This window comes from Corythoichthys intestinalis, chromosome 3, assembly GCF_030265065.1.
Source record: "Corythoichthys intestinalis isolate RoL2023-P3 chromosome 3, ASM3026506v1, whole genome shotgun sequence".
Taxonomy (NCBI): Eukaryota; Metazoa; Chordata; class Actinopteri; order Syngnathiformes; family Syngnathidae; genus Corythoichthys; species Corythoichthys intestinalis.
This window is the reverse complement of record NC_080397.1, coordinates 47,398,645-47,415,766: the sequence shown is the minus strand read 5'-3', so window position 1 is coordinate 47,415,766 and position 17,122 is coordinate 47,398,645. Positions and strand designations below refer to the sequence as shown.

Genomic DNA, 17,122 nt, shown 5'->3' with positions numbered 1-17,122 from the left:
CTGTTGTTTTTTTTTTCTCTTGCTGTAATTCTTATTGTAGTATTTTTTTATTGTATTTCTTTGGCTTAGTGTGGTTTTGTAATGTTTTTATAATACATTATAATAATAACTGTTCACATAGCTAACTGTGCTGGGAAAAAACTACTACTGTTTAAAAAAAAAAAAAAAAATCAAACATCTTAAACAATTACTCATATGTTACTCATTACATGAGTATTCTTTTCACCAAATACTTTTTTACTTGTACTTGAGTACATTTTTTGGATGACTACTTTTACTTGAGTAATATTATTTTGAAATAAAGCTACTCTTAACTTGAGTAAAATATTTGGCTACGCTACCCACCTCTGTTTAGAACACAACATGTTTTAATTTTTCAAGATTTTTATAAAACGAAACTGCTGGTATAACGTTTTTAAATTATTAGCCAAAATGTTAAATGTGTTAAAAATGTTCTCTGGTATTGCCAGTCACTTCAGACATCACGCATAAACACACGCATCATGGCTGCCTCACCTCCTCAATCATTCCGGCTTGTGTTGATCAAATGAATGCTGAAATCTGTGCCAAGGATGCCATAAACATTCATGAATACCTAAAGAGTCCAACACCTAAATGTGTGACGTCCAGGTATATTGTACACCTAATTGCATACTCATGTTAGCCAATAAGTACACTCGATTAAACCTTATGCGCCCAGACAAAACCCATCCCCAAAACATGAAGCGCACATGATCTGCACCTATCAAGCTCTACTAATCTGTTGTTGTGGCTGTGTTTCTCTTCAACATTCTCTCTAAAACATGCTTGTACATACCTTGACATGCATATTGTCTGCTGCAATGTTGTGTTCTTAACTGTGTCTGTGCTATTTGGTTCTGTGTGGAATGGTCAACATTGTCATTTACCGACCTGCATCTTAGTGTTGATGTTTGTTAGTCATAAGTAAGTCCGATCACGGAATCAGGCCGATGGCGCCATTTTTCAGGGGATCGGAATCGTGTGAAAAGGATCGGGTTTTTAATTTAAAAAATAGATTTACGTTTTTCTGCTTCATGCTCGTACAGCGCCACAGCCTCTCACTCCTGCTAAGCAGTTAAGCCAATCTGTCCAGCTTGTGTTTGGTACTTAATGTTAACGATGATTGACAGGTTTGTAGCTTTGATCTTGCAAGATAAGCTTGGAAGCTCTAGGATCAAAGGCACAAATGTGTCAATCATCATTAAACTTGCATTAGTGTGCTGTGGCAACTCATTGTGGAAGTGAGATGCTGTTCTCAGCAGAGTGAGCTTCAAAATTTCCGTGGATTTGAGTGAACTCACTTAAGGAAGCATTTAATAAAGACAAGTATTTTTTTTTACGTTATTCTTGTTTTAAAAAATAATTCACATTATGAAGGCGGCACGGTAGGACAGTAACATGTTTGGAACTTTTGTTTAAAAAAAAAAAAAAACAAACAAACAAAAAACTTTTTTTTTTTCCAGTATCGGATCAGAATTCGATAACGGCAGATTCTCAAAATCAGGTGACTCTGGTGCAACAATATGCGATCAGGACATCCCTGGTCATACGGCTTATAGAAAAACACACACAAATAATATCGCCAATGACTTAATGTGCTATGTATGATGTCATTCTGCACTTATAATCTACAATGTACTGAGGCTGAACTTTATCATGAATTTGTCAGAATGTTCTGAACTCCTGTTTCAATGGCATTGTTGTCTAAACCGGAATCAGGGTTCCCAGAAGAATCACTTGATAGTTGAAATAGCTGAAGCTCCCATACCTAAAGTCATATTTAACTTTTTTCAAAAGCAAATTTGTTGAGTCCCACTCAGTAGTTCCAAAATCGGTTGCACGTGGTTAGTGCAACTGGTTGACTCAACATTTTTTAAAAGAAGTTTCCTAAATCTTGATAGCACTCTTAGGAATTAAATATTATCCCTGTTGTATTATAAAGGGAACATTATTTAGGGCTTGCGCTGCAACCTTCATAAAGATGAGCAGTACAGATAATAGATGGAAGTTGTATTTGGTCACTTTTGTCAGACTTAATTATGCACATCACTAATTTTGTAGTTTAGTTTTATTGCAGTTTTACTATGCTCTATACAGTGAGGAAAATAAGTATTTCAACACTTTACGATTTTACAAGTTCTCCCACTTAGAAATGAGGGGCGGGTTTGAAATTCTCATGGTAGGTGCTTGTCCACTGTGAGAGGCAATCTTAAGAGAAAAAAATCCAGAAATCACAGTGTATGATTTTTTTAACAATTTATTTGTGTTATACTGCTGCAAATAAGTATTTGAACACCTGTCTTTTAGCTAGAATTGTGAGCTTCAAAGACATGTTAGTCGCCTTTAAAAAGTCCAATCCATAAGTGGAGTGGAGGTGGGCTTTTTGAATTTGACTTTTCGACCTGTTTGAAGCAGTTAGCTGCATATAAACATCCAGCCACCCCATACAATCAGGAAGACTCCAATTCATAACATGGTCAAGACTAAAGAGCTGTCCAAAGACACTAGAGACAGGATTGTAGACCCCTACAAGGCTGGACAGTGTTACGGGGCAATTGCCAAGCAGCTTGGTGATATAACATCCACCGTTGGAGCAATTATTTGAAAATGTAAGAAGCTAAACATGACTGTTAATCTCCCTCGGACTGGGGCTCCATGCAAGATCTACCTCGCAGGTTCTCGATTATCCTAAGAATTGTGAGGAATCAGCCGAGAACGACACATGAGGAGCTGGTCAATGTTCTGAAAGGAGCTGGGACTACCATTTCCAAGGTTGCTGTTGGTAATACACTCAGACGTCATGCTTTAAAATCATGCATGGCATGGAAGGTTCCCCTGCTTAAACGAGCACATATCCATGCCCGTTTTAAGTTTGCTGATGACCATTTGGATGACCCAGAGGAGTCTTGGGAGAAAGTTATGTGGTCATATCAGATCAAAATGGAACTGTATAATTCCACTCATAGTGTTTGGAGGAAGAAGAATGATGAGTGCCATCCCAAGAACACCATCCCTACTGTGAAGCATAGGGGTGGTAGCATCATGCTTTGGGGGTGTTATTCTGCATATGGGACTAGACGACTTTAGGAGAGGATGGCCAGGGCCATGTATTGTGAGATTTTGGGGAATAACCTCCTTCCCTCATTTAGAGCAATCGAAAATGGGTCATGCCTGGGGCTTCTAACATGACAGTGACCCGAAGCAGACAGCCAGAATAACCAAGGAGTGGCTTTGTAAAAAGCATATCATGGTTCTGGAGGGGCCTAGCCAGTCTCCAGGCCTGACCCAACACGAAATCTTTGGAAAAGCTCAAACTCTGTGTCTCTCAGTGACAGCCCAGAAACCTGATTGATCTAGAGAACATATGTGAGGAGCAGTGGTGCAAAATGTCTGCTGTAGTCTATGCAAATCTGGTGAAAAGTTACAGGAAACGTTTGACCTCTGTAATTGTAATTAAAGATGTCCCGATCGATCGGGTCCGATCACGTCATTTTCAAAGTATCGGAATCGGCAAAAAAATATCGGACATGCCTTTTTGTAATATATATATGTATATTTTTTATTAAATTGTTTTCTAATTGTATTTAACGTTACAGACAAAATGTCTTACACTCATCCAGAGTCTTTAGTTTTGGCTTAAAGTAGAGCTATCAAATTTATCGCGTTAACCGCGGTAATTAATTTTTTTAAATTAATCACGTTCAAATATTTAACGCAATTAACGCATGCGTTGCACGACCCACTCACTTATTGTCGCATTCAATCTATAATGGCGCCGTTTTACCTATATATAGAGGCAAAAGACAGTGTAAAATGAGTAGAGTGAATATTGGCAGTCTTTGAAGCCTTTTTTGATCGGAACAACCCTAATTGTAATCAAAGGCTACTCTACCAAATATTAACATTGATTTTCTCAGGTGTTCAAATACTTATTTGCAGCAGTATAATTCAAATAGTTTAAAAAAATGATACACTGTGATTTCTGTTTTTTTTTTTTTTTTTATATTGTCTCTAACAGTGGACAAGCACCTACCATGAAAAATTTAAACCTGCCCATCATTCCTAAGTGGGAGAACTTGCAAAATCACAGGGTGTTCAAATACTTACTTTCCTCATTGTATATCAACAGTATTTTCTCCAGATTTAAAAATCAATATAATACTATCTGCAAATGTCTTTGGAAAAAAACAGTGTTTTATTTATTTATTTTTGGAGGAGCGGGGCATATATAGAACCCATGTCATTCATAACCAGGCAGCAATTGATTTATAGTTGGCATTTTAAATATTTGAGAAAGTCTTATGGAGAGGTTCTGGCAATGGAGTGTAAATGTTCATCTTCCCAATAGTCATTCTCGAGTAAATAAATTTACAACAAAATTTTTCAAACGTCATTGTCAGAGCTCCTTCATAATTTTAACATCAATGGTTATGACCATGTCTGATATCTCATACGATTCATGTAGATTTAGCATGAGCAAAATGGGCATTCTTTGTGTACATGCTTATTTGGTACATTTGGCCTATGTAAATAATCAAGTTTGACCAGGGAATTGCCTGCCTGCTCATCCTAACTCTTTGGAATGATCTGTGTAAATGTGGCTCAAAGCTCTCATGTTGCCTTTTTTTTTGTTTTGTTTTTGTAGATAAGTACTCTGTGTTGAGGGATGTAGCGGGCAAGGGGAGAGAGACAGAGAGCAATAGAAAATGCCATTTAAACATCTCCCCTTTCCAGGTATATAACGACTGTGTGAATGTCTCTGTGAGGACACGACACAGGTCGAGCTGCTTGGCTGCGTGCGTTGACTGACTGCCGTGTCTCTCTTCTCGCTCACCCCCCACCTGTCTGTTTTTCTCCTATTGACTTCTCTTTGCCACCTTATCTTCCTGCCATCTGCCTGATCGCATCTGTCACTCATCCCCTCTTTGTCTTCGCTCGTCGCTCTGCTGCGTTTGTCTGACTTTTCATTTGATGTTTAATCTCCTCGCCCGACTTGCATGCAAACAAAAACATTTATACAAAACCCTTCTACACCACAACTCTACGCATGCCACTATAAAGCAGAAGCAGGCAGATGGCCCATCTGCCAGGCAAGCTGCCAATCCCTGCCCTCACAACCCCAACGAGCACCCCATGGCCCTGAGCACTCAGACCCAGAACCAGACCTCTAACACTTCCAATGCCGCGCCCCCTGCCTCCACCCGTTACCAGCCCCCAGCATGCTGCGACATTCCCTGTGCCCTGATCGTGCAGCATTCCTACGAACCCAACAACCCCTCCGAGCTCGCCCCCAAAATGCGAATGACCACCTTCACCACCTCACCCCCCACCCCAAGGTTATACATACAGTAGAACATATAAGACCGTGGTCGATAATGCTTGAAGACTCATCACGAATGGCTGAATGGAAAACAAAATTTGTTTAAAGAAAATGAGTTCATGTTGTTATAAGTTGCATTTTCATCTCTTTGTGTGTGACGAGGCCTTTTTGCCTTAAGGGAAAGTTGTCTCTCATTTAATAGTATTGCATCTTTACCTATCAAGTTCAATGCGATACTTATGCACATAATACTTGATTCACCAAAGTAATGCCTTTGCTTTCTGATAGAAATTAGAGATGAGCTGCAGATGTTGATTATGTACTAGCAGTACGATTATGACAGGACCTTCGGAACTTTCCACAAAACCCTTTCACTCGTCCTTGCTGCAGTCCCTTGCTATCTCCCCTTAATGTTATCCCCACAGACGACAGATTGTGATTGACTCTTTTCCTTTACGTCCGTTCATTTTGTTGTCATATCAAATCTTTACACACCTTTGGAGTACCCAAATTTTCAGTGTGTGCATGATAGTGGCAGGAAAAGCGTTAGTGCCATCCCTCCCTCTCCCCCTCTCCCACTGCCACTTCCTTAGATGGAAACAGGGGGGTGCCACTGTTGGTCTCCTTGGTCCGTGAGCGTCAAATGGTACGGCTCAAGCCCCTTGACCCAAAGGACACGGTCAGTAAATATGTCAATACAACCTCTTTCCTCAAAACTCCCAGTACTTGTTTTCTCCCTTACACTATTTCCACAGTGCCAGTAATGCCACTTAAAACTATGTAACACAACACACATTCTATTCCCTACCTCTGTGAAACTTAACTTACAAAAAAATGAAGTATTCCTCTGCAGCCCTTGTTTTCCCAATACCCATGCTCACAAAATCCTCACCTCATTAGTGGTAAACTACGCCATCCTACACCACCCAGTCCGCCTGTCCAACAAGAGCATGAAGCACCTCTCAGTTGATTGTCACCATCCTTAGGTCTTGTGGTTGTTTCTATGTGAACATAGATACATATTATTAGTGCTTTTTAAGTCTTAGTTCATCTACTTTAAATAATTGATGTCATAACGTTCAACTTTATATTGAAAAGTGACGAGCAACAATGGAACCTCCAAGGTCAAGGACATTTCCCTATTTTTCTCCTTCAAAAATAATGAATTTACTGTTTTTGTTTTTACTATTAGGCACACCTAACTATACTGCAAACCCCATTCACTAAATTTCAAAGGAAAGCCATCAGTTCATATACTGTATAAGTCCTACTGGACTATAAGCTACAGGTGTTCATGTTGTATTTTGGGATATTTAAACCAAAAAACATTCACTTCACTAGTCTGCAAAAATCCATAAATAACCTGCATTGTAATACAAGGTGGGGCAGAGCAACTTGCTTATTTAAATTTGACGCCTTGAAGCAATTGTTGCTCCGAGGATGGTAGGGATGGACTTATTTGAAAGGGTGGGGCTTAAAGTTTGGTTCTTAACATGTGTTATGCATTTAGTGTGTATTTTTCAGGAACCCCAGTGAGCATCATGGAGTGGACAAAGTTGGGACGCGCTTTCGCTGTTGAGGCATTTTTTTCCAAGCAGTTCAATCGTCACAGATCAACGTGCATTCCGTAGACATTTCAATATTGACCGAGACCCCCCCATGGTCGTGTTCCTGGCCGGCAGTCGATTGTTTCATGGCTAAACAACTTCAGGGAAACGGGTCACGTAAAGAAAAAGAAACCTGGCCTCCCACAACCGCAAGGACACCCCAAAACATTGACGCCGTGAGACAATCTGTTTTGAGAACACGCATCTGCTCTTGGGTTGTCTGCTCGTTCTGCGAGACGAATCCTCCATGGAGAATTGAAATTTCGGAACGGAATGCACGTTGCGTTGCGACGATTGAGCGACCGCTTGAAAAAAACGCATCAACAGCGAAAGCTCATTCCAACTTCGTCCGCTCCATGATGCTCACTGGGGTTCCTGAAAAATAAACATGACATAAATCACAAATAAGAACCAAACTTTAAGCCCCACCTTCTTAAATAAGTCCATTTCTACAATCCTCAGAGCAACCATCGCTTCAGGGCGACAAATATAAATATGCAAGTTGCTCTGCCTCACCCTGTATAAACCGCAGGATTCAAAGCAGCGAGGGGGATTGTCTGAAAATAACAGTAATTTATTCCAGACTTCAATAGTATCATGAAACACCAATTAACTTGTCAAGTGATAGTTATATAACGGAAGAATAATAAAAAAACTGACACAAACATAATTTTTTGCTGAGTTATGTCACCTAGTAGCATTTATAGTATTGCTGAAATTAACAGGGAGTCCCCGGCTTACAAACGAGTTCTGTTCCTGCTCTGGCGGCGTGACCTGAATTTCCATGTAAATCGGAATGAACCCTTTAAGTACCCCTAAATCTTAAAATAACTTTTTTCACAAATAGCAATAGATACAATTGGTTGGAAATATACAAGTTACTAGTATGCTAAATATAGTTGTTATCATTAGTGGTTCGGTGAAGAGTAGATAGAAATTTCAACAATCCTCTGTGAATTGCCAAATTGTATTTAAATTCAAATGTTTAAGATAAACGTTGAATTTTATTGAATGGAGTTATTTGTAATTGTTTAATTTGTATTTCTGGGATGAGCAGTCAGAGGATTACTTGTGGATTTAAAGTTTACTCACTTCCGTACAATCAGTCAAGTGACAACTTAAAATGCGCTAAGCTGGTCTCACGAGAATTGCTCGCAGTATTTGATTATAATTTTTTTTTTTTTTAAATAATTTTTGTGATCTCACCACTTTGGGGAGTTTGACTGGAGGTTCCACTGTATGAAGCAATCAATAAGTCAAAGAAAAAGATGTGATTCGTGAAACTCAAAGGGCCGTTTACGTGGTGACGCTCTAAGAATACAATAAATTTCATGTTTGCATTTACATGGTTCCGTCTCCATTCGAACGATTCTGCGTGAAAATGATGTAGTATACATGCCAGGCCCTTGGGAGCAGTGCAGTTTTACAAAGCGACAGCCAATGAAGCACTTCCTTGACAACAAACTCCTCAGCCCCGACAACAACACACCCACCCACTCGAAGCAATGGCGTTCTTTATTTTACTTTTTTATTTTTTCCCCCCACTTTTTATTTTGCATTTTTTTCACGGTTTTTCCTGTATAGAGTGGTACCTCTACATACGAAGTTAATTCGTTCCAGGACCTTGTTTGTAAGTCGAAATGGTCGTACTTCGAGCAGGATTTTCCCATAAGGATACATTATAATTCCATTAATTCGTTCTACAGTCCTTAATAAATACTGCTGGTATCATTACAAATTGCAATTACACATAGCAAGACAAATAAATTATAAATAAAAATCGGACTAATCATATAGTATAATAATAATAATAATAATTCTTGTAATAAAGTAATGAATTGGTTTCTAATGTGGCGGATGTGTTTTACGTGCTGTACCTGAACGCACCGCATGGCTGACATGACAGTGAGATAGAGAGTGCGGTAGAGATTTTACTTTCTTTTAATGTTTTGTTGTTGTTGGCGTCAACTGCGGCGGACAGTAGGCGTGTTATGTTGCAAAAGTTCTGAAATAAATTATTAAAAACCTGACGAAGCTGACGATTTGTTTGGCGATGTTATCACAATAATAATTTCTCACCTTAACTTATAAAGACTGGCGAACGAGGGTCAGAGGAGGAACATCAAGATCATAGACATTCTAAGACCGTATTATCGAGCCAGTTCACGGACGCGCACACCACGCTAATATATATATATTTTTTATCATTTCCATCTTTATTTTAATACCTTTTTCCTTTTTTTTCTCCGCCTGCACTAACCTTCTTGGAACCCATGTTGATTTCTCTCACATGAAAATCCGGCATGTGTCCGTCTTGCGGGAGAACAAAGAAACAGCAGCGCTGTCATAAATTGTCGTATTTCGAGCATGCCGTCAGATGTAGAAACAAATGGCGAGTCAAATTTTACATCGGATGTCGAAAAGATCGTGTGTCAAAGCGATCGTATGTCGAGGTACCGCTGTATTTAATTTTTATCTCTTATTTTTTGTACATTTGCTGTTCTTTACAAGTTTAAATGATTATATGACATTGCTTGTCAGAAAAAAATAAATAAAACTCAAAGCAATGGCGTCGATGCATTTTTCTTCTGCTTTAAAAGGCACAAAAACACGAAAATAAAATATATGTAAATTAAAAATATAATAAAAAAACATTAAAGTCGCCGATCCGCCATGTTTGCTGTTTTGAATTATTTACAAGCAGCGACTGCGACGCCTAAAGCGACGTGTGCGAGTACTGACGTCATCGGCGCGAGAGCCTTCCATGCATATCGTTGCAGAGCAATCCCCGCAATCAAATCGTTCCACTTTGGAGGCCAGAATCAAAAATTTGCGTCTTCGCCTTCCGTTTTCGCCGTCACCATGTAAAGGCGAGGCCATTCCGCGTTGCGTCTTGGTGTCGCAAATCCACCATGTAAACGGCTCAAAATTCATTCACATGAAAATGAGATGTCGGTCTCAATGTGAATTCTGAAATAGAGTGGTTGTGTGATATAGAGCAATGTTAGGTATTCTTCTTCGTTGAATAATTTTAATAAGATATACATATGTAGTTGGTGTTCACGCTGGAATCGGAAAGCACACAGCAAAAGTGTGTGTTTTGGCCCAGTATTCCAGGTTCTGCACTCCCTTTAGAGACTTTGTAGAAGTGTTTGTGTGTTACTCTCTCTCAGTATCCTGACCAGTTATCCCTCCTTCCATCTTCCCTTTCTCCTTCTTTATTTTAAACCCCATTGGTCATCATTTCACATTCATCCTATACCTAACGATCGTCATTTCATATTTGGATACTCATCCTCCGTAACTACATTGGGGTCGTTTTGATGGCGTCTTACTCACCTTTTGCCTGTATCCTGTCGGTATGATTGTTATCCATTTATACTTTTCAAATGGATGACATCCGGAACTCATCCCCACCCTTGTCTTTTTTTCTTATTCCTTCTTTTCAACAACCAAATTCTGTCTATCTCGTCTCACCTTTATTTCTTTACTTCACGTTATCAAATCTTCCATTTTGGCTTTCATATGCTCCCCGTTTATCGAAAATTTTCTTTCAATTTCTTAAAATCTTCATTTTTACATTCTTCCCACCTTTCTTTGTTCCTGTTCCTCTACTCTTATTGGCCCATCAACTGTCATGGCTTTCTGTTCTCCATCCTACTCCCTGCCCTCTCCCCCCCTCTCCGCCTACAGGACGATAAGGAGATCGACCTGGAGCACCTACACCGCCGGGTTAACAGCCTGTGCACAGAGGACGAAAGCCCCCACAAGCAATTCTCCACCTCTTCCGTCGATCTGACGCCCCTTGACATGGACGCGCTGCCCGCTGCCCGCCAAGCCCTCGAGCAGATAAGCGACTTCCGCAACACGCACATCACCACCACCACCTTCATCCCCGAGCAGATTCAGACCCTCAGCCGCAGCCTGTCTGCAAAAGCCGCCGCCGGGTTCTCCGCCGGCTTCGGCGGCAGCGGTGCAGGAGGCGTCCTCCAGGACCACCGAACTGGTGGGGTCGGCCCTTTTAGGCAGAGGGCCCCCAACGGTGGTTTCTTCCGCAGCCCCATTAAGACAATGTCCTCCATACCATACCAGCCCACAGGTCCGGGACCTAACTTCGGATATGGCAACGACCCAGACAGAGGCACATCCATCTAAGTGATTGCTTAGGGATGATTTGGGAGGAAGACGGATAGGAGTGAGTACAGATCTGATGGGGTTGTAAAGCAAACACAACTAAAACCAAGAGTCTGCGCACAGACATCTTTGTACATAGAAAATTTTATGTTTTCAGTTTCTGCTTAGATGATTCGATTTTATATGAGGGGGTAGGAGGAGGTGGGGTTCTGCTTGGACACTAGGTAATGGTGCAAATCGGACAGGGTCCACAGAGTGATATTTTTGCTTTATTTGTAGTGTTCTTGTAATTGTAAGGAGGCGCGGATCTTTTCTTCCTTAACATGAAAACTGTCTAAAAACACCTGAACTCTTCTACTGCTATCAAGCACTCCAGCTTGGCCTTGGTGGTGGTCTAGCCCTAAAACAACAAGACTAAACTATCTACTACAATCCTTAGGAGTACTACAAGAGTACATGAATATCAGTTTCGTTCACAAGCCAGGGTCCAATCTCAAATAGCTCCGTATTGCTTTGCCCCATCAAAATGAGCTCAACACAGTGGATCAACAGGACCCAAGTATGGAACAAGGGAAGCCAAATACTTTTCTGATGTACTTTGAGACTCCCATGATAGTGCATCTTAACGACGCTGTGCAAAAACGACAGCCGTCATTTTGGTGTGTCAGCCTCAAAACCAACATGTCCATTCTTGAATGCACATTGAAGACGCTTTGTGAACCCAACTGCACTGTACCAGTGCCCACAGACCTGTAAGTGATTGTATGTGGAGCTGACCTTATTTTTTTTTTTCTCACATGGTACTTACTGTATTATCTGCTTTTCAATTCATGGTGAGACCTTTTGACAGACTCTTCAGAAGTACTGGGTCGCGGGGAACAAAAAAACATCTAATGGAAAGAATTTCAACGCTTACTATATGTCTTTTTATGAGATTTGTTTTCAGAAAAAAAATTAACACGTGGAATGTGTTTTGGGTCAGTAAAAACAAAACAAAAAAAATTACATTGTTCCAAGCTGTCAACTTGTTTGAACTGCTTAAATGAGTGCTGTAGTCTTTGTTTTTTTTGCTTCATGCGTTTACATTTTTCTCTTTTGTTTCAATGCCGTCTTAAAGCATCATCCTCCAAGGTCATGTTTTCGATAATACAGTGATCCCTCGCTACTCCGCGCTTGAAACTCTGCGCCCTCAGTCCATCGCGGATTTTTTTTTCAATTAAAAAAATATACAGTAGTCTCACTTTCCCTCCCTCTTCCTGTTCTTTGTTAGTCAGGCAGTGCGCTGGAGTTGCTTACCAAACTTTACGATGATTGACAGACGTCTGGGTTTCATCTTGCCAGAGATGCGAACTTCAAAGCGTCGCATGCGTCAATCATCGTTTATCTTGTTAAACCGTTTCTGTGGCAACTCATTGTGTGTAAGTGAGCAGCTTGAGCGGATTTGGACTCACTCAATGAAGCATTTAATAGAAGCCAAGCATTTGTCCACATTTTTCTTGTTTAAAAGTAATTCGGTGGGACAGTAACATGTTCAAAAGTGATCAGAATTATTATATTTGAATATGTATATGGCGGAAAACACTCAGGTGACTTGAAGTTCTGCTCTGAGACCCCCAATATGGCCAAATTTCAAAATTGTCTGATATCCATGCGTGATACATCATTGGAAAGCTTAAAATCTCAATTTTCTGGGGGAAGAAAAATTTTGAATAGGAGGAAATTACAGATATTTTGAATAATAAATATAATTAATTACGTACGTTTTATGGATGGGTTGAAACAAAAGCGGTTGCGCAACGTCTGTAAACAGGGGTTTTGAGGGTAAAATGGACAAATTAAAAATAGTTCGGGGGCTTAGTGTGCCATGAATCTGCTATGGCAGCATATAAACATCTTGTTCTTTCAAACACAACAATTATTTTGGCTTAAAATACAGCAGTTTAATTTAAAGAGGGTTGCAAGAGCAGAAACTGCTTTTTCAGTCTTGTCTGTGTTTATATGGCGGAAAACACTCAGGTGACTTGAGGTTTCGCTCTGAGACCCCCAAATTTGGCCAAATTTTAAAATTGTCCAACAGTGTATTCATTTGTGATACATCATTGGAAAGCTTGAAGTCTCAATTTTCTGGAGCAAGAATTTTTTTGAACAGGAGGGTATTTAAAAAATAAAATAAAAAATTAAACCCTAACTCGAGCTGAGAGCATAATTAAAGACACCATGATTTTAACAAGTTATTATCGCGTACTTGTTTCGATCCAAAAACTTTGTGTAGCATGTCTCACCGGGTATCAAGACACAGCTGTGAATGGCCACAGCCGGACTTTTGGGAGATTTTATGGGTGAAACACGGTAATATGGCAAGGGTCACGATGCAGAAATAGACATCAGGGAATGAATAATTTTATAAAGTTGTTTTTTTCTAAACTAAATATTAGACTTCAATTAATGATTCTGAGCTAAAAATAATAGACATTTCGAATAATAATTATAATTCTTTTTATGGCTGGGCTGAAACAAAAGCGGTTGCGTGGTGTCTGTAAACGGGGGTCTCCAGGGTAAAACTGAAAAATTAAAAATAGTTTGAAGGCGCCATGAAACTGCAATGAGAGCTTATAGATATATTGTTCTATCAAACATATCAGTTCTTTTGGCTTAAAATACAGCAGTTTATTTTATAGAGAGGTGCAAGAGCAGAAACGGCTTTTTCTGCCTTGTCTGTGTTTTCCGCCATATACATTAAAGCTTTTTTTTAATTATACTTTGGGGGGGGGATAGAAATATACACAAAATACATTGAACACAGCAAAAAAAAAAAACTGGGGGGGGGGGGGTTGTGACGGGATTGCGCTATTTCACGGTTTTTCACTAATCGCGCCGGTTTCTGGTCCCCAACAACCTTGAAAAACGAGGGATCACTGTACAATTTTTTTCAGCATAGGGTGATGAAATTTTTTGTGTTGAGGAGATGCCACCCCTACAGCATTTTCAGAGCAGGCCTTATACGCCAACTTAGTCGCTGTACCCCCTTTCGCAACTGCCATTCAAACCGCAAATGTCCTCCTTTAGCCAGAAAACACCAAATGGCAGATTAGTTCAGAATATCTTCTTTTGCTGTAATGTGAAGTGTATTCTTTCTACAACTTGTTTTTAAAGTGCCAATTAATTCCAGCAAGACCATTAAGGTGCATTTCAGTAGTGAAAAAGGGGGGTACAGAGCAACTCAATGCAGAGCATTTGGGTGAGGTTGTTCAATTGGAAGCCAACTGGTTTTTCATTGACACTTAATTGATAGTGTTATAGATGTTTAGAGCAATTTTTCAGTTATCAAAACATTGTGCATAGAGAACTTGGTACAAGCCACAGTGATATAGAAGCAAATGTTCTTCAGTGTTTTATTTCTTAAATTGTTAGGCTGCAATATGGCTACTGAATGGCAAAATAGGACACAAACATTTACTAAGAGTTTTATTTAGTATAAATAAAATACATTATTAATTAAATAAAATGTATATTTTACATGTCAATGCTATTTTTGTTAAACAAAATGAAAACTGTCATGATAAGCCACTGTTTTTACTTTGTTTTTGTTTTGTTTTTTTAACCATATTACAGTGTTTCCTAAACTTTTACCAATTCTAGACTCAAAGAAAATTCCAGTTACAAAAAAAAAAAAAGAATAAATAAATGGTTGCAACAAATTTTGGGTGCCGACGACAAAGTTTGGGAAACCCTGCCTTACACGAGTAACATAAATTCATATATTTCTACCCTTTTGCTTAAACCATTTTCCGTTGATTTGGTGTTATTTTTATGTGGTTGGTTGTTGGGTTTTTTGGTTGTTGTTTTGCTAGCTAAATAACAAAAATTGGAAAAGTCCGTCATTAAAAAGAAGCATGCACAAACTTGCTCCTGCCATCATTTGTTGATATTTTTGTTGTTAATTTCTCATAGAGAACTACAGATTTTACTTGGTAATTTTCCAACATAACAATGACAACAAAAAAGAAAATATGATGTACAGTATTTAAGATAGGCCTATTTTGTGGTATGTGTTGCATATTATTAAAAATCTCAACAAACTGGGGCCTCTGTTACAGGTGGCAACGCTTTCTGTGTATAATTTGTCTAATAAATTTGTTTTCTACAGTGGGTTGGTTAATGTTGTTTTTGTTATGACAAAGCCAGTGGGGATGTCCGGATAAGTCTCCCTTTCATCACCTGGATGTGCACAGCACTGGATTGAGGTGAGGATAGCCACAAGATGTCAGCAAAGGCAAGTATATGAAGTTCTATAGTAAAGTCCAATAGATATCTTTTTGACATGGAATTCCCTCCAAATAATAAATTGTAGCTGCCTTGTAAAAGTGTACAATGTCATTTTGGATTATACTAGTATATGCCCTTTGGGTAGAATATGTATGTTGTTCTCTTTTCCAATGGAATGCGGTGGTAGGTTTACTCCACTTAGAGGAAAGGGGCGTTACCAGGGGGAGGGGGGGAGGCAGTGCCCACCCACGGACACGCACTGCCCACCCAAAGAAAGCTGGATGTAGTACTAACGTCAGTCTGGGCACCGCGTATGGTATCCCATTCATATAGTACTGATGTGTTCTAAGTTTTAACCTTTGCGTTGTTACCTCCTCTTTCACCTTAATTTTTTTTTTTTTTTTTTTTTTTTTTTAATGAAATGTTGGTTTTGTTCCTAGGGGGCGCTTTACACATTTACGCATATTTTTATTTTATTTTTTTATTTTTTTACATTTTATCAAAGTTTTCACCAGTGTTCACCTGGCTGTTGAGTTTGGTGAGTTTTTAAGCATTCTGAGGGGGTCAAAGTAGGGCTCAAAGCGTCGGCGGGACAAAGAATGACTGCTAGGGGGCGCTACATGGTGTATTTGGAATTTGTCTTTACACGGTATTAAAGACTGCACCTGTCTTGACCTGCCTGCCGCTTTTGGTGCATTTTGAAACATTCCAAGGGGGTCAAATGGAGCTCAAAGGGGCTGCGGAACAGAATAACGATAATAGTAATAATAAAACCGAAGAACCACAATAGGTTACCTAAAAAAAAAACATTGTCACCTGCATGTCCATATTGTTCAGCTATGGATGTGTTCTAAGTCAAATAAAATAAAATCAACTTATATTTGTTTAGACCAAATCACAACAGCAGTTATCTCAAGGAGAAAACAAAACATGTTTTAAGGTGCAGTAGCCCTACGCTGGACTTCGACCTACTTGAGCATTGTAGGGTTTTTTTTTTTTTTTTTTTTTTTTTTTTGAGGATGAAGTTTGTGCTAAATGAAAAAAAAAAAAAAGCTAATCAAGATTTGACATAAGTTTGCCTTAAAATGACCACGTTGGAAATTTACTTGTTTTCAGTTAAATTTGAACCATTGTTTTAATGTCATGCATTTGTCATATTGCAGGGCAATGGTAAAAAAAACAGATTTTGTTCTATTTTTAAGACTATTCAATTTGTATTCATTATTATGCTTATTCTATTATGCTTAATTGAAGGGTGTTGGTTTGGTCCCAACATTGGTAGAGACGATATAACAGCATAACCTGCACAGGGCCGTGCAGAGACCGATGGAGGTGCAGGTGCTCATAGATCAAAAGGGGCACATGAACAAGTTTTTAGTACACCTTACACCATAACTTCCATTTTAACCAGCTTTAAAGTATAATTGGCTGTGACTGTGACAGACTTTAATTGGGAGGGGGGAATAGTGAATAGAAATCAACACTGTCATCAACACTTCTTTGCCTCTTTTCTTCTTTCAACTTCTACATCAAAACTTCCTTCCTCAACTTGTTGTTCATCTGAGAAGAAATTACATCAGATGGTCACTGTTAGCGGCACGCAGACGGCTTTTTTTTTTTAAAGGTGTTTTCAGTGTTTTTTAACGGTGTTTTCGGTGTTCAAGTAAAGTACTCGTTAGCGTGCCTGCACAGTCGGCCAGCACACACATATGCACAAAAAAAAAAGCCCAGTCAAAAAGGGCACTTTGGGCATGTAGGGGGAAAGGGGCAGGTG

General features: G+C 39.3%; 1 protein-coding gene across 7 annotated transcripts in view; it reads left to right on the top strand.

Moving 5' to 3' along the window:
- grid2 (glutamate receptor, ionotropic, delta 2) overlaps positions 1-12,798 on the top strand; it is a 1,093,502-nt gene extending 1,080,704 nt beyond the window's left edge. Inside the window, exons 16-17 of one of the 7 annotated variants that reach the window (XR_009062687.1) lie at positions 5,083-6,020; positions 10,642-10,786. Coding sequence is in view for 3 of the 7 variants with exons in the window: in XM_057831225.1 (XP_057687208.1) it covers positions 10,642-11,103 (462 nt within the window). In the remaining 4 variants the exon portion in view is untranslated. Of the gene's footprint in view, positions 1-4,666; positions 5,046-5,082; positions 6,740-10,641 lie in introns of those variants that run through there. The other 6 variants (XR_009062690.1, XR_009062688.1, XR_009062689.1 and 3 more) reach the window with 6 other exon arrangements.
- The last annotated feature ends 4,324 nt before the right edge of the window (positions 12,799-17,122 follow it).